The sequence below is a fragment of the Salvelinus namaycush genome, chromosome 7, assembly GCF_016432855.1.
Source record: "Salvelinus namaycush isolate Seneca chromosome 7, SaNama_1.0, whole genome shotgun sequence".
In the NCBI taxonomy this organism is placed as follows: domain Eukaryota; kingdom Metazoa; phylum Chordata; class Actinopteri; order Salmoniformes; family Salmonidae; genus Salvelinus; species Salvelinus namaycush.
In genome coordinates, this window is record NC_052313.1 from 20165052 (window position 1) to 20190332 (window position 25281).

Below are 25281 nucleotides of genomic sequence, written 5' to 3' on the forward strand. Positions count from 1 at the left end.
TGGCCTTTGAGAAGGTGCCTCTTGTGTACAATGGGTAATAAGAATTCATTGGGTGCAGAGTAGTGGTGGGAAAAAGAGGGCCAACTGTGCTGTCTGCTTGGTGGTAATAATAGGCCATACATAGTGATACTGGGAGGAAAAGTCAGTTCTTGAAACTATAGCAAGGTATCCCTCATAAAGCCAACGCCAAGAATCAGGATGGCAAGTCCGTAGCTTGTAGCTATCCTAGTACCTGTGAATGAAGGCATACAGTCAGGACATATACAGTGCTTATCTTCACACAAAATATGTGCACAGTTCTTATCTTTAACACGTACTGCTGCGGAGAAATATGTGCAAAAGCTATCATGGCACTAGTCTGAAACATTTTATACATTGTGCACATATGGAATGATCTTATTCTTAAATGAAATATGCATATGGAATACAAAAAAACCATTATATATGTTTGAGCATCACCATCTGACAACTGTATGATACTGAAAATCCTGGCAGTCTTATGCGCATTTGGTTCATTTGCTTCTCAGGGACATTGTCCTTGAATTGATAAGATCAAGACCACAGGAAAAAGGCATCGATGCATTTCTGTCCAAAGGATAATGATACAGAACGTATAGTACAGTAGGGAGAGATAAGGAGATATTCTGAATGGCAATACTCTACTGTATATTGACGCAAGATTTTCTTCTGTTTAATCTCCCTGTAACACACAAGCTAAAATAGAATTCAAGGTCTAAAAGAATCAAAAGAAACCAGATTCCCTAATGAACTTTTTCTGGTACCTGCCCGGGACTGAAAAAGAGGCACAAGAAAAAAATGTAATCCTACGAAACAAAGGCAGCATTAAGGAAATGGAAAATGAAATATTCCCTAAATCATGGTGACATTTACTGGATTTTTCCGTCAGACCAAGCACAGCAATGTTCTAAGAGGAGAATTGTCTGGGGACACTATGGTTCGGCCAAGCTCAATATCGGGAGGAGGAAAAAGACGGAGGCCTGTAACCCGCTGTTCCTCCCTGCCAGATTTCATTTGGCCCGGGGTGATCAAGTGAACAGTATTGCCACAGAGGAGCAGCAATAACGCTAGGCCAAAATATCCTCTGCATGGAGAATAATGAATCAGCTCGCAGCCTGGGAGGCTGGACTAGGTTTACATGCCGATAGACACAGCTCTGATGACCTGCAGTGAATCTCTCACACCATCCATGAGAGCTCCACCTTAAAACATACTCAAACCCCTGAATATAGCTTAAATGCAATTCTTCGATAAATACTGAAAAAGTAATGTCACAGGAAACACTTTTTACAAAACCTATCATTTGCCACAAACAAACTAAATATTTAGGTTACTACATGAGTACTACACTACTAAATACCAAACCAAGTACTGTTGCTGTACAAGTACTGACTGTTGCTGTACAAGTACCACCAATAGTATACAGCCTGAGTCTCCAGTTTACTCCTTATTTTGTCTAATGGAATACAGATTTGAAATATAGGGTAGAGTGACCTCCCTGCTGAGGGTGGGTGCGTCACCCAGGCATATGCCGCTGCCATAGGGAGAGAGCTGGCCTGGCGCCATCTATCTGCCTACATGATGGAGCTAGTGGTGGGCTACTGAAAAAAAATGTGATAACACAGTCTGACTTGTGTAGCAAATCCCAGCTGGGATTTCGTGATATCTGAATATACAGTAGCTAGGTTCGATGTCATACACCCGTGTTTCACAAATTCTCCCTGTTCTCAGTGTCGTTCACCACTCAGCCATGTCTGATAGGACAGGGTTATTCCTTCTTCTGTGTTTCAAGTTGCATGACCACTTTGGGAAGATGGTATGAAAGCAGTTATTTTCCAGAACTGGTTGGCGACTTGCCACACAGTTTAAACAAAGTTGAAGGCCTTTTGGTACAGTACATATCACTTCTGGGACATTTGTTGTATTTCATTTCAGTGACCCAAAGCGTTGAAAAACCAACAGTGCCAAAACCAATATATGCAGACTTTGAGGTAACTAGACCTGACACATTGGTCTTCTCTGCACAGGAACGCAATGCAGGCAAACCACCATGCACTTAATTCCTACTCGGCTAACAGTTGCCATCGTTTACAGGTAAGGCTATGTGGAAAACCGTTTTACTCTCACAGGTCTAATTTCATCCAATTGTTTGACAATTGTTGTTCATCGACCAAAAACCTGCATTTGCAGCAATGTAACTGTCCTCCAGTCATAACAGTGCTCAGTAAAGGTAAGACCGCAGGGGGAGCAATAGAGGAACATTTATCAGTGTCATACACCGCACAGAGCATTCAGCGCCACACAGTTGTCAGCATAATTTGGTGCACCTCTGCCTCATAATCACAAACTGCAGTCTGGGGGTTTATTTCTGCTGTATTTCCACATTCAATTGTAATTTTCACTCGCTACAGTGTCCTTCAGTGTCTTTTTGATTAACTACATGGGGGAATTGCTTTAAAGTGGAACAAACTGACAAGCGGACAGCAGACTGAAGGCAGACAGACAAGAAACATGCAGATGGACAAGCAGACAGACAGACTGACATACAGGCAGAATAAAAGACAGAAAAAAAGATACAAATAGTTAGATGGATTGGCTGATGATTTACCCTACTGAAGGAAAAACCAAAGCAGAATCTCTGGCGCCGTTATCTCACCTGAACTGTGTTTGACTGTCTTGGCTGATGAAGTCTGAGAGCTGGAGGTAGAGCGGACCCTCTGGTCGGCGCTCATGCCGTCTTGTGCTGCTGTGGAGCCTGTCTTGCGGGGTTTCTTATCTGCTGTCAGGTGGGACAGGGGGGACGTCTTCTTGACCGGTCTGATGCGGGGCCGGGTGCTGTTTACCTTCAGGTAGGCCTGGACCTTGTACTCCAGCAGCTCTCCATAGTTGGCGTTGGTGACTCTGCACTCATACAGGCCCTCGTCACTCTTCCCCACCCGGGAGATCTGCAGTTTGTGGGAGATGTCGTTTCCCTGTACCTTCACCGTCTGTAGGGAGATAAAGAGATGTTCAATGAACGATGCAGGAGCAACTACATCCCATCCACATGACTGGTGGTTCAGTACAAACAACCATGTAATGACACAACATTAGAAACATCCCCCAAAAAATTTGGTCACATACACCTGTTCAGCAGATGTTAATGCAGGTGTAGCGAAATAGTTGTAATGGTGATGGTTTTATGTGTCCATACTTATGGTGTCCATATTAGGAAATGTGATGTTGCCCTAGTATGGACACTGTAAAAACTCTGTACATACAATAACTTACACTTATTTTAGTCCCTTCATCGTCTGGATCAGGCTCTGGTATCATTTCCATCTAAGAAAACGGAGAAAATAAAAATACACTTAAAAAAGCTGAAGATACGTTTGAAAAGGTGACATCAATGCATTACGAGACTCTAACATGCTGACCACACTGCTCGCGTTTGTCACGTTCCTGACCTGTTTACCTTTTTCTTGTATTTATTTAGTTGGTCAGGGCGTGAGTTGGGTGGGTTTGTCTATGTTTGATTTTCTATGTTGGGATGTTTGTGTTCGGCCGGGTATGATTCTCAATCAGAGGCAGCTGTCAATCGTTGTCCCTGATTGAGAATCATACTTAGGCAGCCTGGGTTTCACGTGTGTTTTGTGGGTGTTTGTTTCCGTGTCTGTGTTTGTTGCACCACACGGTACTGTATCGGTTTATGCATTTCGTTTATTTGTTTTGTAATTCAGTATTCAGTTTCGTTTTAATAAATCATTATGAACACTAACCACTCTGCGTATTGGTCCGATCCGTCTCGCCTCTCCTCGTCCGAGGAGGAGGAAGAATATGACGTAACAGCGTTGTGTGCGCGAGGGTGGCAAAATAAATACATACATGTTATTTAATCATTGCACCCACAGTGCTTGCGTGCGCCAATGAGCGTCTGTGAAGCCAGGCGCTAAAATAGAACTTGGTTCTATTTGTGACGCTTGATGCGCTGCAAGTCCCAGAAGATATACCCACGTGCCATCTCCTCATTGGTTTTTAGGAGCATATACCCATGTGGGTGATTGGAAGATGAACTGAGGTCCATACTCCAGTCGGTAGTGGTAATTCACCTTAAAGTTGGTTGCCAACCGCCATATAAAGTCCAAAGAAGATGAATCCTGAAGGAGGAGAGATTACTAGAAACAAACTCGGTTTACCATTTTATTTGTGGATTAATTGTCGGAGTAGATGACCTTGTGCAAATTAGCTAGCAACAGCAAGCTAGCTAGCTAAATTGCCATATATGTTTAATGCTTTTCGATGTGTCCCCAAATTAATATAGTTGGTTCAAAGTTTGTTTTGATATTTCAACCTGCGTGTCTTGGTGTGGGTGGACAAAATCAACATGCGCGCAATGGCGCATGTGGATGCACACGCACCAGCGGTCTGGTCAGCATGTAAGAGTGTGGCACTCTAAAAAAATTATAGAATAGTTATATTTTTATACCAGTCTAGTCTTCACAGTCACTGAAGCAAAAATAGTCAAAAAGCCTCTGGCATTCCTCAAAAGTACATTTCAGGTGTAAATGCAGCATCATTCATCGATGGCTATAAATGTTTGATAGCTACATCAATAAACAGTTTATCCCAGATGGAAGGAGCAAAAACATTCCAATTGAACGAAAGATCGACTAAAATGAAAGAAAATGAAATCCCATATTCTTCCCCATTCTGTACATTTAGAATGAATGAAAAGCTTTGTGAAAAGAATCAATAAAATAAAGTGATTTTGATATTCAGTAAAAGGAAGCAGTTTGAAAACAGAATGATTATACTCTTTGACAAATTGACAATTGACACATTTTTCCTCATAAATGGCACTGAACAAGCAATAATTATAAATCATCATCATCTTAAAAAATGTTCTCTCTATAGGCCTATGAAACTTAATTAACGGTCTGGAGGCTTTACCCAAAACAAACCTTCAAATAAGAAACTCTCAAAGAAGTTAAAACACAAAGCCATCAAAAAGTGACCCAGCTTTAGGTTGAGCAGCAGGTAGTCTAGAGGTTAAGAGTGCTGGGCCAGTAACCGAAAGGTTGCTGGTTTGAATCCCCAAGCTGACTAGATTCAAAATCTGTTGGTGTTCCCTTGAGCAAGGCACTTGACCCCAATTGCTCTGGATAAGAGTGTCTGCTAAAAATGTCAAACGTGCCCATGTTCTTGCTCTGGTGGCAGTATTCTGGCACTATAGCAAACACTCAGCCCAAAGCCTATATCATGGAATGGGCATTGAATTTCAAATGGACTTATTCCTGGGAAAGTCTGTTAACAGCAGAGCCTCTTTTAAACCTGTCCATGAAAGAAACAGCTACAGAGGGGATAAAAGCTGTCGGCTCCACAGGAGACTTAAAATAAGGCTGGAAAAGTACAGGAGCTACTTAAGAAAACCGGAACGAGAGTGTTTTGTGTCAAGTACATCATTACTTCAGAGAAGCCAATACTTACAATATAATACATTTTTCCAATTCGGATCAATGCTAATAACAGACAGATTGACTGTTTGTTCTTTTTCTGCCGTCATCAATCTTCACAGATGTCAGACACAAAAGGCACAAAAGTTAACATTTCACCCTCACCATCTCAGACAGACCATTCTCTTTTGAATTGCCAAGACAAAGTTGAATGTGGTGCAGTGGTCATTTTGCCACTCTTTTTTAGATGTAATTCTAATCAGTCATTTTGACTAAAAATATCATTAAGTCACATTTTTGTCATTTGAATAATGATTTAGTCTAGTTATTGTCAAAATGATGAGAACAGTGGGCCATTTTAGTCAACTAAATGCCCTTTCACATTTATTCACATCACATTTGTATTGCCTCATTAACCTACTAGTAAACATAAATCACTGACTTCCATGTGCACAAACATACATAGCCTTGCCCTACCAACATATTTTTCTGCATAACATCCTATTCTCTTCCCAACAGTAAAAGTATGACAAACCTATATAAGAATATATAACAATTATCTGGCCATGTAAATTCTGAATTCAGCCTACATAGATACTGCATATTACATACAAAACAAACAGACTCACACAAGTGCAGAGAGAGAGAGAGAGAGAGAGAGAGAGAGAGAGAGAGAGAGAGAAGCACAATCACAATCCCCAGATGGTGCCGCAAAGTAGTATGGGTTGCATCTCCATCACTCGGTCCCGTCATTGCCATTGTTATCACCGTTCCACAGACACCCCAGCCACATTTATGTCCAAAAGTAGAACGGGGCTGATGACTGTTCTGCCCAGTGATGTAGTCGAGTCACTAAACCTTGAGTCCAAAGTCCCCCATGCTTCAATCCGAGTCCAAGTCCGAGTTACCAATGGTTGAGTCACGAGTCCCTATGGTTGAAGTCCGAGTCCCCGTGCTCAAGTCCTGGTCCAAGTGCTCAAGTCTAAGTCACTAGGGTCCACATTAACTCAATATAAAGTTACCCAGTCGGATATAGTGTAGTGGCAAGAGGGATTTAGTCAATAAACATTTTTCTATCCATAGACTACTGGTAATGTTACCAGGGCAATGTTCAGTTGCAAAACGTTTCTGATAGAAATTCCATGAATAGAACCTACGTTATTTTTTATTCTATTTGCCAGAGAGGCATGTTTGTTCTACATCTATCTGAACGTTCCAAAATGTTGTGTCCTGCTGAACGTGCCCCAGGTTGTTAGCTATAACCAGCTAATGAGGTAACATGACTGAACAAGGTGTAGCCTAAAGACATAGGGGGCACAGGGGCATGTTCCCCATCAGATTTGTCCTGTTAAAAATAATAAAGTTGAAATTGGCTTTAGCTAGTCCAGATAGGTTCCCCATTTCCCAATGTCATAACTATCTACCAAGAAGCCATTTCAGGCTATCAATCAAGTAAGAGTAGCTAGCTTGTCTAACTATCTTAGCTGGCATGCCTGCTGGCAAGGTTGTTAGTTTCAAGTTTCAAGTTTGAATGTACAGTGAATTGCCTTTCTTGCAAAATAAAAACTCAACAATGCAATAATCAATAACATTGTAATACTAGAAGAAACACACAAGAAATAAGAAGAAATATGAAGAACACAATAAGTAATTTATCATACTACTATATATACAGGGTCAGTTTCAATACCATATTTAGGTATTGGTGCATACAGGTGCTGTATGTATATGGGTAAGGTGACTAGGCAATAGGATATAAGATAAACAGAGTAGGATAAAGACTTTAGAAAAGCAAGCAATTTAGAAGAGCAAGCAATTACTAAATGTATCAAATAAGACTCACATTCCTTTCAATAGTTTACTTAGATTTGAGCAAAGATGCTGAGAAGCATATTTAGTTTCTTTAAAAAAATAACCACCAGTCAGGATACAGGCAGTTCAAGATGTATGCTTAGATATGCGGGAAAAGTAACATTTTTTACATAGAATTAAGCATAAGGATTATATCTTTAGATTGCAGAAAAATCTGTTTCAGGTGTTTGATATGGTTAACACTCCGGTCCGTAAGTAGCATACTTTTAGAACAACCCGCGATATGCTTAATGAATGTAAAATGCGGCCCGCCAATGCACGATAGAAAGAAAAATAACATAGAGAAAAAAACATATATTTTGAACGTTAATGGCTAGAATCAAGCTGTGGGAGACTTGGCTAGTACATTCGCTACAGAACCTGGCTATGAAATTCAGTAGGGATGAGCGAGACTACAAATTACAAAACGTTTCTATACTCAAGGGAGCGAAAAACATAGCTAGATCGTTGTATTACTGTTAAACTTAATTCTGCTATTGTTTTTAATTTCTTAAAACAGCTTGTGTTTCTTAACCAGGAAAAGGGTATCTAACTAGAAGGCTGGTGCTGACTGGTTAGCTACGGGGAAGCAAGAGAGTCCCCTGTGCAATGTGTATGATCAGAGGCGGAGCCAGAGTGGAGCCTGTCTGCACACACTCATCGCTTGCTCCCCCGCAGCTCATGAGCTGATGTAGGATAGGCTGTGTGTGCCGATTGTGGCACATCCTTCCCACTCCTACACATAACATCTGTGCTGCTAATATTAATTGTGCTCATCACTGAAAAGCTCTCAATCTTTCCAAAAACTCTTGTCCAGTCCACTTAATAGTCTGATTTTTGTCACAGAGACAATTTCGTCTCGACTTGTTTTAGTGAACTGAAAAATAATTTTTGGTTTAGTTATAGTTTTTTTTCTGGGTCTATTTAGTCAGTTAAAGTCTCGTCAATTGTCACTGAAAAATAGGTGCTTGGTGAATATTTTTGCCACTATTTTTGGTGATAAAATTAATACTGTGGTGATGTGAAGGCAATTGGTGGGGCTCCTGCATGGATTTCACCAAAGTCATCTATCTCAATCTTTTTCTTTACAAACTGCACCCTGATTAAACAATATATGTCACCTGGGCTAGATCATCTTCTTAAAAGAAAGACATCCATTCACATCTGCCTACCTGTTTTCCCTCTGTATTCAGACATCATGTATTTCTTAAAGTGGACATAGAATGTTAAATACTCTTGACATTCATCTACCCTTCAATAACCAAAGAATAGATCCAGCAGAAAGAGATTGGAGTATGCCTAGCCTGTCTCTCCAGTTCAGTTCTGGATCACAGGTTTATGGGGTGCTTTATCCCAATTGGGTCTGGTGAATTTACAGTGGCTTTGCGGACAATAAAAATGCTGGGCATTTAACTGTCGAACTCCATTAGTCATTTAGCCTTGTACAAACAAATGCAATTTACTTAATTGTGAAATAATGAATTTCAGATATTATTTCAGAATCCAGACATTTATCATGAAGTGTAATAGACATTTATAGGCCACTTGCAGACTGCCGTTGTGTGTCATCAGACATTTAACTGTCACGGAAATGTGCTGATTTCATAATGAGAGAAATCTATACAAATGTACACAAGCGTAAGCCTATCTGTAGCTTGAGCGGAACTGAACAGCTTGGTTTTTCAAATGGGAAATAGACTTGTAGTCTTAGAATGCCCATTTTCATCAATAATGATACCCCTTCGCCTGCGAATGTGTTCTGTTTAATTTACAAGCGTTCTTTAGATTGACTGAATGTCTTTTGACATTGATGCAAAAGTTTAAAGTGACAATAAGAAACAAAAGAGCCATTGCTTTCTCATTTATATTTCATTTTCGACGCCTGGCTGCATTCTGAGCTCGACACACTCTCAGCAGTTTGGAGTATCTCAATTTCAATCTCTTGTCTCTTTATTACAAAAACCCTCCACTGTGACACACTGCTATTTCTCATGCAAACTGAAATTGACTTCTTGTAAAATGAGTCCCACAATTACTGTGTAAAAAGAAAGGGGCCGCCCAGGTCCCTGCAACCAAATGGTATTATCTACGTTGAAATTCTGTATAGACCTACTGCACTTCCACTCATCATTACGATTGTCTGGCTTATTTCATTATTTATTTTATGATCCTCATGTTATTGTCTATAGGCCTTTGTGTTACATTTAATCAGAGGCAGCCTTGATTTAAAAACAAATCAGGTCATAAGATCAGCAGCAACAACGTGTTGAAACATGTCTCTATGTCCTTTATGCTTTTAAATGTCTGATGTACAGTATGTATGTTGTCCTTTCGTATATAATGTTTTCATGTTTTTTGTTCACCTGCACGGGGACTACAGATGTAAATGAGCTGTTAGCTAAATCTGTTGCAACGCACCACTTCTCACTTTTGATATATTTTGGTTGTACATTGTACTACACATATAAATAAATAAACAACTAGACTCGCCCTCTCATCCTTCTGGCCTAAGCCCCTTGAGCTCAACAAGCTATTCCCTCCTCACTGTCGGAGGAATTGAGGAGCAATACGATACGATAGCATTACTAGAGCCTGCCCAAGCCAACAACCAAATGAAAGACGATCAACTTGGATGTAGATTCACTTTCGGTAACACTTGAGTCTCTAATTGGTGGAACTGCCACGTCAGTTTTGGATATTACAACAACAAACGAGTTACTACAAACAACTAACACTGTTCTTTTCCCCTTGCACTCGAGATAGAATAGCAGAATGTGTACTGCGTTTTCTTTTACTACACTTAAGCCCCATTCACATTACATCTAAGCAGTCCGTTGCGTTACGCCTGATGTCATTCATTTCAATGGGGACCGTCCACAACGGAATGGTATCGCAGCGCCCCCTTGCGGTTGAAGGCTCAGTTGCAAAACTACTGAGCTAGAGTCCGTCAATAGAACAGGAAGTTACCAAACCACAGAGCAAGAAAATAATATGTGGTTTTCGGCAATGGCCGTATGGGACAATTACGCATTCCTATAAGTAAGTACTATTTTAGTAGCCTAATGTTAAATAATACACCTTGGCTGTTAAGCCAATTATATTTTCACTGTTGCCTCCCGTTATATTTTATTGTGATGGTAATGACACATTTTTTTAATGATAATTATTGGGTGGAGGTCACTAGCTACAGTATCTTCAACCTATCCTACATTTTAGCTATCTAGATAGCTAGTTGCTCTGTAAACTAGCTTGACTTGAGGAAAGTTGAGGAAAAAGTAAAAAGGTTGAGGAAAAAGCTCCTCTCCTCCATTTCTCCTCCATTACATCAACAATTCAAAGACGATAACAAATGCGCTGGGTGAAAATGGTGCTGTTTCCCCAAATGTGGATTCGATCTTTAAAACCTTTTACTGCAGTGAGCTAAATCAGGGTCACACAGAGTGTTTATTAGTAGTCTTAAACAAATCTACTTTGAAACAAAAGTATACACATCACACACATGGTTATGGGCTTAAATAAAATAAGACACCTGTACAATGTTAGATATGGAGTTGAAATGTATTCAATTATTTTGAGTGTGCATCCCACTATTACACTTTATATATATCACAGAAGACTGAAATATAACAAAACGTTTGACATAGAAACTCCGGATTTCAAAAAAATATATGTTTATTAATTATGAAATTATTAAAATGTTTAATAATGTTTCACCCATAAGGCCACTAGAGGGTGATTTGGTCATTTGGCACTAAGACATACCATGAAAAAGAAATTGGCACTAAGACATACCATGACTGAAGTAAGCTTGCAAGCAAGCGTTTCACTGTTTCATGTGCACGTGACAAATAAACTTTGATTTGATTCAAAAAGTAGAAGCCCTGTGCACAGCATTGCGTTTTCTTTAAGTTGCTGGTTAGTAACAACTTAAGAGTCCAAAACACATGTAAAAAAAAAAACACGCACTGAGAAAGACAACGGTCAATATTGATTAATTGTCTGAGGCTGTCCTGATATGGACACTATTTTCCAGTGTGCCGTTTTTAACATGTGTTTTGGGAACTACAAGTGAACTTTATTTACAAAATCTCTGAACCTTTAAACAAGTCCTCTGTGATAACATCAAGTGCCCGATAATAACGTTAGAGTGTGTTAAGTTGGAGTACATAAAACACCATGCAGCCTTGTAAGTGCTCACTAATTACAAACCTCACTGACTCTTGAGTAGGCGCTCAAGACGTTATGGCCCAAGATCTGTTGTTAATGTTAACTATAGTCACTGAAATCATGTTATTGAGTTCTTCTCACATGAAAAGAGCAGCAAAGGCTCCACTGCAATTGGTCAAGTGTCAGGTGCTGCAATGGCAATTACATGTAAAATAGTTTCACAGCAGTATCTCCCGATATGAGAGAGAGTGTAGGACTAAGATTCAGTCATCTAAACAGCCTTCCAAATGTGCAAAGGTGTTAATAATAGCAAATATTTTAAATAGACAGGACAAAACAAGTTTGGAATACTCAGTGGTGTAAAGTACTTAAGTAAAAATACTTTAAAGTACCATTTAAGTATTTTGGGGGGGTATCTGTACTTTACTTTCCTATTTAAATTTTTGACAACTTTTACTTTTACTCCACTCTTACTCGTTACATTTTTTTATGCTTAGCAAGACAGGAAAATTGTCTAATTCACACACTTATCAAGAGAACTGTCACGTTCCTGACCTATTTTCTGTTAGTTTTTGTATGTGTTAGTTGGTCAGGACGTGAGTTGGGTGGGCAGTCTATGTTTTCTGTTTCTATGTTGGTTTATGGGTTGCCTGGTATGGCTCTCAATTAGAGGCAGGTGTTTGGCGTTTCCTCTGATTGAGAGTCATATTAAGGTAGGTTGTTTCACATTGTTTGTTGTGGGTGGTTGTCTCCTGTGTCTGTGTCTATGTTACACCATACGGGACTGTTTCGTGCATTCGTCATTTTGTGTAGTCATTTTCCTGTTCGTGAGTTCTTCGTGTTTCATGTAAGTTCGTCGTTCAGGTCTGTCTACTTTCGTTTTGTTATTTTGTTTCTATTCAAGTGTTCGTCGTGTTTTCCGGTTTTGTTTAAATAAATATTATTATTATGTATTCACAACCCGCTGCGCCTTGGTCAAATCACTACTCCTCCTCTTCGTATGAAGAGGAGGAGGAACAACGTTACAGAACCACCCACCAAATAACCAGAACCAAGCAGCGGTGTAACGGGAGGAAGGGACAGCGCAAGAAGGAGGAATGGACATGGGAGGATGTTTTGGACGGTAAAGGTTGTTACACATGGGAGGAGATCCTGGCTGGAAGGGATCGCCTCCCATGGGAACAGCTGGAGGCACTGAGGAGAGCAGAGGCAACCGGAGAAGGGAACCGGCGTTATGAGGGGACGCGTCTAGCACGGAAGCCCGAAAAGCCCGTGAGTACTACCCAAAAATTTCTTGGGGGGGGGGCTAAGAGGTAGTGGGCCAAGGGCAGGTAGGAGACCTGCGCCCACTTCTTAGGCTAACCGTGGAGAGCGGGAGTACGGGCAGACACCGTGTTACGCAGTAGAGCGCACGGTGTCTCCTGTACGTGTGCATAGCCCAGTGCGGGTTATTCCACCTCCCCGCACTGGTAGGGCTAGATTGAGCGTTGAGCCGGATGTCATGAAGCCGGCTCTACATATTTGGCCACCAGTACGTCTCTTTGGGCCGGCTTACATGGCACCAGCCTTACGCATGGTGTCCCCGGTTCGCCTACATAGCCCGGTGCGGGTTATTCCACCTCCCCGCACTGGTCGGGCGACGGGGAGCATTCAACCAGGTAAGGTTGGGCAGGCTCAATGCTCAAGGGAGCCAGTACGCTTGCACGGTCCGGTATTTCCGGCGCTACCTCCCCGCCCCAGCCCAGTACCACCAGTGCCTACACTACGCACCAGGCTTCCAGTGCGTCTCCAGAGCCCTGTTCCTCCTCCACGCACTCTCCCTATGGTGCGTGTCTCCAGCCCAGTGCCTCCAGTTCCGGCACCACGCACTAAGCCACCTGTGCGTCTCCAGAGCCCTGTACACACTGTTCCTTCTCCCCGTACTCGTCCTGATGTGCGTGCCCTCAGCCCGGTGCCACCAGTGCCGGTACCACGCACCAGGCCTACAGTGCGTCTCAGCCGGCCAGAGTCTGCCGTCTGCCCAACGGCGCCTGAACTGTCCGTCTGCCAAGCGCCGCATGAACTGCCCGTCTGTATTGAGCCTGCAAAGCCGCCCGTCTGCCATGAGCCTACAGAGCCTTCCGCCAGACTGGAGCCGCTAGAGCCTTCCGCCAGACAGGAGCAGCCAAAGCCTTCCGCTAGACAGGATCAGTCTGAGCCATCCGTCTCCGCAGCGCCATCTGAGCCATCCGTCTCCCCAGCGCCGTCTGAGCCATCCGTCTCCTCAGCGCCATCTGAACCATCCGTCTCCTCAGCGCCATCTGAGCCATCCGTCTCCCCAGCGCCGTCTGAGCCATCCGTCTGTCCCGAGCCATTAGAGCCGCCCGTCTGTCCCGAGCCATCAGAGCCGTTAGTCAGTCAGGAGCCGCTAGAGCCATTCACCAGACAGGATCTGCCAGAGCCGCCAACCAGACAGGATCTGCCAGAGCCGCCAACCAGACAGGATCTGCCAGAGCCGCCAGCGAGCCATGAGCGTCCAGAGCCGTCAGCCAGCCATGAGCGTCCAGAGCCGTCAGCCAGCCATGAGCGTCCAGAGCTGTCAGCTAGCCATGAGCGTCCAGAGCCATCAGCCAGTCATGAGCTGCCCCTCAGCCCAGAGCGGCCATTTATCCAGAACTGCCCCTCAGTCCAGAGCTGTCTCTCTGTCCCGAGCTGCCCTTCAGTCCGGAGTTGCCCCTCTATCCTGAGCTACCTCTCTATCCTGACCTACCTCTCTGTCCTGTGCTATATCTCTGTCCTGAACTACCTTATCCCGGTGCTGCCCCTTGTCTCGATGTTACCCAGGAAATTAAGTGGGTGGAATAGGAGGGTGGTCAGTCGTAGGGGGAAACGGAAGCTGGGATTGACTATGGTGGGGTGGGGACCTCGCCCAGAGCCTGAGCCACCACCGTGGTCAGATGCCCACCCAGACCCTCCCCTAAACTTTGTGCTGGTGCGCCCGGAGTTCGCACCTTAAGGGGGGGGTTATGTCACGTTCCTGACCTATTTTCTGTTAGTTTTTGTATGTGTTAGTTGGTCAGGACGTGAGTTGGGTGGGCAGTCTATGTTTTCTGTTTCTATGTTGGTTTATGGGTTGCCTGGTATGGCTCTCAATTAGAGGCAGGTGTTTGGCGTTTCCTCTGATTGAGAGTCATATTAAGGTAGGTTGTTTCACATTGTTTGTTGTGGGTGGTTGTCTCCTGTGTCTGTGTCTATGTTACACCATACGGGACTGTTTCGTGCATTCGTCATTTTGTGTAGTCATTTTCCTGTTCGTGAGTTCTTCGTGTTTCATGTAAGTTCGTCGTTCAGGTCTGTCTACTTTCGTTTTGTTATTTTGTTTCTATTCAAGTGTTCGTCGTGTTTTCCGGTTTTGTTTAAATAAATATTATTATTATGTATTCACAACCCGCTGCGCCTTGGTCAAATCACTACTCCTCCTCTTCGTATGAAGAGGAGGAGGAACAACGTTACAAGAACATCCCTGGTCATCCCTACTGCCTCTGATCTGGGAGACTCACTAAACACAATTGCTTAGTTTGTAAATTATGTTCGTAAATTAATAAAAACAAGGAAATCGTGCTGTCTGCTTCATATAAGGAATTTGAAATGATTTATACTTGTAATTTTGATACTTTAGTATATTTTAGTGATTACATTTACTTTAGATACTTAAGTATATTTAAAACCAAATACTTTTAGACTTTTACTCTCAAGTAATATTTTACTGGGTGACTATCATTTTTACTTAAGTCATTTTCTTTTAAGGTATCTTTACTTTTACTCAAGTATGTCATTTGGGTACTTTTCCACCACTGGGAATACTGTACATGTAGCTCACGATTACATTGTTGTGCTGTTTGCACTAAATCTGCATAATTTATCATCACCTTCTCAGAGGAATTGTAAAAAGAGTTTGAGATAAATCACTCTGCAAATAGTGTAAAGTAATAATGTCTGCATTTCAGTGCTGTTTAGAAGGCATTCAATTAAATGAACATTAAAAAAAGGAAAAAGTATTGTGGATGAAACAACACTCCTACTCAGCCCTTGTGATGCTCCCGGTGTAGAAACAGGACACAAGATTAAGTTTCAAGAAATATGTTAAAGTAAAGCATTGGCTTTTCAGAATTGGCAGAGGCTGTGTGTTATGACTCACAGTGGAGAAAAAGACAGGAGATGAAACTGAGCCTTTGGGATCTCAAACATACATAGTTCAAGGATGAACAACATCTTACAAAATAACTTATAGACTACCTCCGGATTTCTATGGATAGATGTTGAAGGAAAGCTGCTGCTACACTTTCTATATAGATATCTTCACTGGTATTGATGTTGTTAATACGTCTGGGCAAGAAGTGGCATGGAAAGACCCTTAGTATATTTTATAACAAAAAAGTTTTAAAATACATTATTCACATTCATGTTGAATAATCACTGTAATTATGAAGCTAACTTTAATATGCACAGTCTAATAACACTATAAGCTATTATCCAATTTGATGGAAGTTAATTGGCACATCAATCAACCATTAAAAACATATTGAGGTATTTAAGTCAAAATCACTGACGGATTACAGATCTTGAGATAGCATAATATCTACAGCTTTTTGTTTTTATAATTACCGGTCTCTTCTTAACTTGTACAGTTGTGTACATCATACACTGTGATGGGTAGTACAGTACACACGACCTGTTCATTGACCAATCAAAGTATTTAGCAAAGTATTGACCCATGACCTTCAGAAATGACTCGTATTTATGTGGCATTGGCACATATGAAATTCCTCAAACGCAATAATACCTGAACACCTCAAATCAATATTATTTTACACTTGCTTAAGGGTTTAAAGGTTAAGCCATGTTTTCCTTGCAATTGGCATACCAAGGGAAGGTACTGAATGTACTGCATTATTGAAAAGCTGTGCTTCACTGGATTCTTTGATTCTAAATGCAAAAGACCCTTTTTAGGCAACAGAAAGTTGAGAGAGAGAGAGAGAGAGAGCCCATCTAGAATTCTTGGGGGCAATCCATCCATGCTTTGAAGTTGATACAGTAGGCCTCATATGATGCAAAATATAAATGGGCATCAAATACCACCAATTTTTTTTTTTTATAACCTGTTTGGGCTGCAGGGGCAGTATTGAGTAGCCTGGATAAAAGGTGCCCATTTCAAACGGCCTCGTACTCAATTCTTGCTCGTACAATATGCATATTATTATTACTATTGGATAGAAAACACTCTCTAGTTTCTAAAACCGTTTGAATTATATCTGTGAGTAAAACAGAACTCATTTTGCAGCAAACTTCCTGACAGGAAGTGGAAAATCTGAAATCGATGCTCTGTTCTAGGGCCTGCCTATAAATGTCCTTGATATTTATTAGAATACATGCACTTCATACATCTTCCACTAGATGTCGACAGGCAGTGAGAGAAGAAATGGAGTGTATAACTTGATCTGGGGTCGAATAAAAGCTCTTTGTATGACGTGTCACCAGTTTCCTGTTTTCTGGAGAGCGCGTGAAGGGACCTGGTTTTGCCTTCTGATAAGCTGTCGTTATAGACGACTAATATCTCCGGCTTTGATTTTATTTGATACATGTGACAATATCATCGTAAAGTATGTTTTTTCAATATAGTTTTATTAGATTATTGAAATTTATTCGGGACGTTAGGCGTGTTGCGTTGTGTGCCTTTGTTCAGGAAGGAGAGCTTCGCGCTACTTTGCTAGCTTTCCGTGCTAATTGACTGGAGAAGAGGACATTCTAAATCCAAACAACGATTGTTCTGGACAAAGGACCCCTTGTACAACATTCTGATGGAAGATCGTCAAAAGTAGGACCCATTTTATGATGCTATTTCATATATCTGTCGAACATGTTGTACTAGTAGTTTGCGCCCAGATTTTGGGCACGCTCTCGCCATAACGTAAACTGCATATCGTAATGAAGTTATTTTTAGAATTCTAACACGGCGATTGCATTAAGAACTAGTGTATCTATCATTTCCTATACAACATGTATTTTTTAGTAACGTTTATGTATAGTTATTTGGTCAGAATAGTTGAGTGTCATAAAAATATCCGCACATTCTGGGAAAAAGATGCTACGTTAGCACAATGTATAACCACTGATTTCAGCTCTAAATATGCACATTTCCGAACAAAACATAAGTGTGTGTATAACCTGATGTTATAGGACTGTCATCTGATGAAGCTTATCAAGGTTAGTCAAAAATTATATATCTTTTGCTGGTTTGTTACGATCGCTAACTTTTGCTGCTGGGGAATGGCTTGTGTTTCTGGCTATTGTGGTAAGCTAATATAATGCTATATTGTGTTTTCGCTGTAAAACACTTAAGAAATCGGAAATATTGGCTGGAATCACAAGATGCCTGTCTTTCATTTGCTGTACACCATGTATTTTTCAGAAATGTTTTATGATGAGTATTTAGGTATTTGACGTTGGTGTCTGTAATTACTCTGGCTGCTTCGGTGCCATTTCTGACGGTAGCTGTGATGGTAGCTGCAATGTAAAACTGATTTATAGCTCAAATAGGCACATTTTTCGAACAAAACATAGATTTATTGAATAACATGTTATAAGACTGTCATCTGATGAAGTTGTTTCTTGGTTAGTTTGGTTGGTTCTTGGTTAGTTAGGTTGGTTTTGTGCATGCTACCTGTGCTGTGAAAAATGTCTGTCCTTTTTTGTATTTGGTGGTGAGCTAACATAAATATACGTGCTGTTTTCGCTGTAAAACATTAAAAAAATCGTACATGTTGGCTGGATTCACAAGATGTTTATCTTTCAAATGCTGTATTGGACTTGTTAATGTGTGAAAGTTAAATATTTCTAAAAAATATATTTTGAATTTCGCGCCCTGCACTTGAGCTGGCTGTTGTCATAAGTGTACCGACCTCGGGTTTGCAGCCAGAAGAAGATAACAGTGAGACTACAATGCAGGCTTAGGTTAAATGTTGCCTCAAAAATCCAAAAATATCAGAGCCTTAACAATGATGAGAAACAAGCAATCCAATATAATAATAGTGCATTAATTACTAAAGTATAGTAACATGGACTGATATCAGTCATTTTGATGAATCATTATCAAACTCCCTTTGAGGGGATTGATACAATCATTCTGAATAGAATCAAATTAAAGAGATTCCAGCTGGAAACAAATACACACATTTCCCTCAACGATGCCAATAACACATATTGTATCATACCACTTTCACTGCTTTGTTTTATGTAAAGCCAACCTAACAGTGGGGTATATCCACATATAGAAAGTGTTAACATGCGTTACACAACCACATGATATAACCTGTCACCATAGGTCAACATGAGGGTGTTGAGGCACCACAGAGCAGTAACGCTTAACACTCCTGGTAGCTGGCACGCATGGGTGATTGATACCTCTCCCCCTCAAATAGATATCTGGTCTGCTCCATGATTGACACATTGATTGAAATGACTTATTTCACTCACTGAAAATGGTTTCTCTCTTCTCCCACCTGAGAGCAAGGAATCCCAAGATTATTTATCCAAAGTAGACATTGACCTTGAATTTCAAACAGCTAAGAAAACCCAAACTGTGTACAGATACAGTATTGGTTTCTGTGTACACTGTAAAAATAAATGTTGGTTCAACGTACAATTTAAAGGCAACCAGCTACAATACGTTTGTGAGATTGCAAAGAAGAAAAGTTGTTGGGCACACACAATCAAAAGTTTGTGTGGGGAACATTTTGTTGCGCAAACTCACAATCCTATCACAGCTGCATGCTTTACAATTGTACAGTATTTTGAATCAACATACAGTACCAGTCAAACGTTTGGACACACCTACTCATTCAAGAGTTTTTCTTTATTTTTTTACAATTTTCTACATTGTAGATTAGTAGTGAAGACATCAAAACTATGAAATAACACATATGGAATCACGTAGTAACCAAACAAGTGTTAAACAAATCAAAATATATTTGACAGCTTTGCACACTCTTGGCATTCTCTCAACCAGCTTCACCTGGAATGCTTGTCCAACAGTCTTGAAGGAGTTCCCACATATGCTGAGCACTGGTTAGCTGCTTTTCCTTCACTCTGTGGTCCAACTAATCCCAAACCATGTGACGTAGCACTCCATCACGCTCCTTCTTGGTCAAATAGCTCTTAGACAGCCTGGAAGTGTGTTTGGTCATAGTCCTGTTGAAAAACAAATGAGTCCCACTAAGCGCAAACCAGATGGGATGGGGTATTGCTGAAGAATGCTGTGGTAGCAATGCTTGTGAAGTGTGCCTTGAATTCTAAATAAATCACTGACAGTCCCACCAGCAAAGCCCCCCACACCATCACACCTCCTCCTCCATGCTTCACAGTGGGAACCACACTTGCGGAGAACATTCGTTCACCTACTCTGCGTCTCACAAAGACACGGCGGTTGGAACCAAAAATCAAAAATTTGGACTCATCAGACCAAAGGACAGATTACACCGGTCTAATGTCCATTGCTCGTGTTTCTTGGCCCAAGCAAGTCTTTTATTCTTATTGGTGTCCTTTAGTAGTTGTTTCTTTGCAGCAATTCGTCCATGAAGGCCTGATTCATGCAGTCTCCTCTGAACAGTTGATGTTGAGATGTCTCGTTTAACTTGAACTCTGTGAAGCATTTATTTGGGCTGCAATTTCTGAGGCTGGTAACTCTAATGAACCTATCCTCTGCAGCAGAGGTAACTCTGGGTCTTCCTTTCCTGTGGCGGTCCTCATGAGAGCCAGTTTTATATTTAACTTTAACAAGGCACACCTGTTAATTTAAATGTATTCCAGGTGACTACCTCGTGAAGCTGGTTGAGTTAATGCCAAGAGTGTGCAAAGCTGTCATCAAGGTAAAGGGTGGCTAATTTGAAGAATCTCAAATATAACATGTATTTTGATTTGTTTAACACTTTTTTGGTTACTACATGATTCCATATGTTTTATTTCATAGTTTTGATGTCTTCACTATTATTCTATAATGTAGAAAATAGTTCAAATAAAGAAAAACCCTGGAATGAGTAGGTGTGTCCAAACTTTTGACTGGTACTGTATATATTTTTTATTTTTACAGTGTAGGTCTGTGGAGCGAAGAAAAACACAACAGCTTTCCAAGACTGATACAAATTTACAGAAACTTTTCACTTTCTGCTTTTTCTGCTGAATGATTGCTTTGCCTTTTTCTCTGTCAGACTTAAAATGTGTGTCACAAAACGAGGAGGCGTACCCTTGAAATTAGTGATGCACCAATATGACATTTTTGGCCGATACCAAAATCCGATATTTTCCTTGTCCAAAAAAACCCGATACCGATAACCGATACTTCAAATTTAAGCAGCCTTTTAACCATTCTAGTACAGTTAAATAGTTAGCACACACACATGGATGCAGCGGTCTAAGGCACTGCATCTCAGTGCAAGAGTCATCACTACAGTCCCTGGTTCGAATCTAGGCTGCTTCACATCTGGCCGTGATTGGGAGTCTGATAGGGGGGCCCAGCGTCGTCCAGGTTTCGCCGGGGTAGGCCGTCATTGTAAACAAGAATTTGTTCTTAACTGACTTGCCTAGTTAAGTAAAGGTTACACACACACCACACTGACAAAAAATCTATTTTTTTGGCATTTATGCATTCCCCATTCCCAGTAAAACATAAATCAAAACCTATTTATTTCACTTACTTGCTGTTTCGTTGTTCATTTGTTCAGTCGTTTCATTCTCAACCAGGATTTATATGGAACGCCGTTTGGGTCTTTGCGTGTCAAAAAATATATTATTTAACACTATTTGACGTGTCAAATAACACTATTTGACGTGTCAATTAAGCTTGTTGACCAATCAGGACCTGAATGTGACTGCACATCACATAATAATTTAACGCATTCATACATTTTTTACGTAGTTATTACACATTGATTACACTATCACTCGTATTTCATGTCACAACGATTTATCGATATGTATGCCATGATGCTGGTAAGGTTGTCTCGCACACCTACAGTGCTGGTCATAAAAAAAAGCTAGCTAGCTCATGGATGCAAACAATGTTCTTCCCCAAAAACATAGCAAAACGACATCTGTTTCAGTAGCTATAGTTAGCTAGCTATCATCATCTAAAATAACCCACATTTATAAGACAGTTCTTATTTGATTAATGGTGGTCGGACCCATCTATGTGAAGCTAGCCACAATAAGAATTAGCCACAACAGTGCACTTTGCGGTTGCCTTCAAAATAAAAGTATGGCATAATTCTACTATTTGTATTCATTTGCATCACTGTCAATGACATACTTTAATTTTTAAGGCAAACCGCAAATTCCACTATTGTACCTAATCCTTTGTGGCTAGATTCACAGCACATAACCCGGTCCGGTCGAGCTTCACTAGCCAGTTAAAGCTAGCTGGTTGCTTATAACTTTAGTTTTGGGCAACAGGGTTAAGTAGCTGGCCAGCTATTTATTTTCATGAACTGAAGTTCAATTTCAATAGGTGAACAACAAGTGGCTACCTAGCTAATACTTACTCACAATGATTCCTAAATCATTGCTAAGAATAATGAAAATGACTGCAGTTTCTACTGGTCATTGTTTTCATGCTGGTTGTGTTGGCGCTAGCTAGGTACTAAGCTAAAGCTAGCTATCCCAGAAGTTGCGGTCGAACAAATGATGCCAACGCGGTATTGAAAAGACATTGTTCGTGGCTGATGTTTGCATGCTTGCAGACTTTTTTGTACAGCTTTGACAGTGCGCTGTATCTTTTTTGACACGCAAAGACCCAAACGGCGTTCTGTAATATGTATGAAGCTAATAGCAGTGACGCTATTACTGTGTAACTCCGGCCGGGCAACATCTGAAAAGTAGCGCACTTGGTAGTGTGCATGGGTGCTCGACCAGTTGGCGAAAGCCAACATCACCCATGACAGAGAATGGTTGATTGTCAAAGACAATGAATTCCATTATCTTGGCTTTAATGGATTTTGCCTTCGAGTTGTCTCGCTGAAATGTTCTTACTCTTCCACATGACTGCTCGACTTGTTGACTGCTCGATCCACATAGCAGACATTGTGGGCTAAGTTAGGAATTCTGTGTTGCCCGTGTAGTGCAATATTTTATGTGGCGTCATTGCATCATGTACCTACGTTATATAGGTATGCACGTCAGCTTTGACATCGGTTTTGCACATCGGCGTTAACTTCTCTAGGATAGGGGGCGGCATTTTCACTTTTGGATAAATAGCGTGCCCAATTTCAACTTCCTTCTACTCATCCCCAGAATATAAGATATGCATATTATTAGTAGATTTGGATAGAAAACACTCTGAAGTTTCTAAAACTGTTTGAATCATGTCTGTGAGTATAACAGAACTTATGTAGCAGGCAAAACCCCGAGGACTAACCATTCAGATTTTTCTTTTTTTAGGTCACTGTCTGTTCAATTACTTTTCATTGGGATACTCGATTTCTAAGGGAATGGTTTGCAGTTCCTACCGCTTCCACTGGATGTCACCAGTCTTTGGAAATTGGTTGAGGTTATTCCTTCGTGCAATGAAGAAGTACGGCCATCTTGAATCAGTGTAACGTTATGTGTACTGTTTGAGAGTTGCGCAAGACTAGAAAAGTAGCGTTAGTTTGTTGTCCTCCTGTATTTAAAACAGATAGACCCGTCTTCAATTCGATCGATTATTAACGTTTAAAATACCTAAAGTTGTATTACAAAAGTAGTTTGAAATGTTTTGGCAAAGTTTACACGTAACTTTTGAGATATTTTGTAGTGACGTTGCGCAAATTGGAAGCTGTTTTCTTCTGGATCAAACGTGCCAAATAAATTGACATTTTGGATATATATGGACGGAATTAATTGAACAAAAGGACCATTTGTGATGTTTATGGGACATATTGGAGTGCCAACAACAGAAGCTCGTCAAAGGTAAGGCATGATTTATATTTTATTTCTGCGTTTTGTGTTGCGCCTGCAGGGTTGAAATATGCTACACTCTCTTTTTTTATTGTTGTGCTATCATCAGATAATAGCATCTTATGCTTTTGCCGAAAAGCCTTTTTGAAATCTGACATGTTGGCTGGATTCACAATGAGTGTAGCTTTAATTTGGTATCTTACATGTGTGATTTAATGAAAGTTTGATTTTTATATAATTTTATTTGAATTTGGCGCTCTGCATTTTCCCTGGCTTTTGGCCAAGTGGGACGCAAGCGTCCCGCCTATCCCAGAGAGGTTAAACTAGACATCCAATATGTTCATCGATATATCGTGCATCCCAACTTGAAATGCTTAATATCAAAAGTGGCGGGGTGACTTCTTGGTCGTAGAAGTGGACATTTTTATAATCTGTCAGTAAATAAACCTTCGCTGGGAGTCCTAATTAGGGGCTTAATTCGAAACTCTTGTTGCTCACTTATCTCCAAATTGTTAAGAAAGAAGCTCATAACGGCTAACTGCTGTTTCGTCCAGGTGGTTTCTGAATCCATTTACCATCAGAGACTGGTTGGCAACGTGGTTACAGGTGCATAGCAGCACAGTACAGTCTGGTGTGAGTCAGTCAAAGTGCAGGGACTTTGGCGTGTCAGAGGGGATGTGGGTTGAGCTATGACCTGTGTAACCTTCCAGTCCAAGCCCAGCTAAGTGTCTATACTCTTGGACGTTTCCCATTCATCACAAAGGATACAATGATCCAGTCGATAATGGCTGTTATTTTCAGCTTTTGCCTTGTGCCCTGTCCATTTAGAGTTATGGCTGTACAGGTGTGACTCATAAACAATAACAAGGCACAGACAATTCTCTTTTTCATTCAACAAAGTCTATCATGTCAGGAAATGGGCGTTTGCTCAGACAATCGAGGGCACAACTGATACGAGGATTATTGGCACATATGAGTACATATCCCGGTGTGATCAGTGCCATAACTGTTCTGCACGACCATACATTACTGTGATATCCCCAAAAGCACTATCCAGTGGAAGCCATAAGCAATTAAAGACGGAATCAATGCCCTGAATCAAAACAGTGTGACAGCTCCATTATCCCAGAATATAGGAGCCTCTCTCTCTCTCTCCCTTGCTCCCCTATCTTTCTCTCTCCCTCCCTCCCTCCCCACCTCTAGGTTCATTTGAAGCTGATAGGGCGGTGAGACTGAGAGAGAGAGAGTAGAGAGAGAGAGAGAGACTAGAGAGAGAGAGAGTAGAGAGAGAGAGAGAGATCTGGGAGTGTTGCAGAGGGAGGCTAGCACAGTGCCATGGTCAATGTCATCCTACACATCAAGGGGATTTGCCACGTTTAATCTAATCAGCCACTTTTATGTGCGGACACTCATCTATTTGACACTCGCACCAGACGTCCATGAGATTCATCCGCGAAAGCTCCACAATGGGCTCTTAATTTATCCTATTACAGTAGGGGAGCAGTCAGGTTGATAACACCGGACCACAGTGGGTCACACCTTGAAGTGGAGATGCCACTACACTACAGTCTCTTAATAGGGAGACATGCTGGGCCCATATTCATGAAGCATCTCAAAGTAGAAGTGCTGATCTAGAATCAGGTCCGCCCCCTGTCCATGTAATCAGACTCATTGTGATCTAAAAGGCCAAACTGATCCTAGATCAGCACTCTGAGGGGCCCTTACCCCTACTTAACTCTTCACTCCAGCCTCAGATCAAACCTTATTAACGTTATGTTAGATCTCCTAGACAGGCTCATGATGAATACCTTCCCCAATAATGTAATTAGAATAATGGGCTAATCCATTATGA

At 41.1% G+C, this 25281-nt stretch overlaps 1 protein-coding gene across 1 annotated transcript in view; it reads right to left on the minus strand.

The window, feature by feature from the left end:
- LOC120050652 (V-set and transmembrane domain-containing protein 2A-like) overlaps nt 1–25281 on the minus strand; it is a 54287-nt gene that overhangs the window by 23244 nt on the left and 5762 nt on the right. The window contains exons 3-4 of the mRNA XM_038997232.1: nt 3289–3339; nt 2675–3005 (exon numbers count right to left, since the gene is read on the minus strand). Of these exons, the coding sequence (XP_038853160.1) occupies nt 2675–3005; nt 3289–3339 (382 nt within the window). The remainder of the gene's footprint in view (nt 1–2674; nt 3006–3288; nt 3340–25281) is intronic.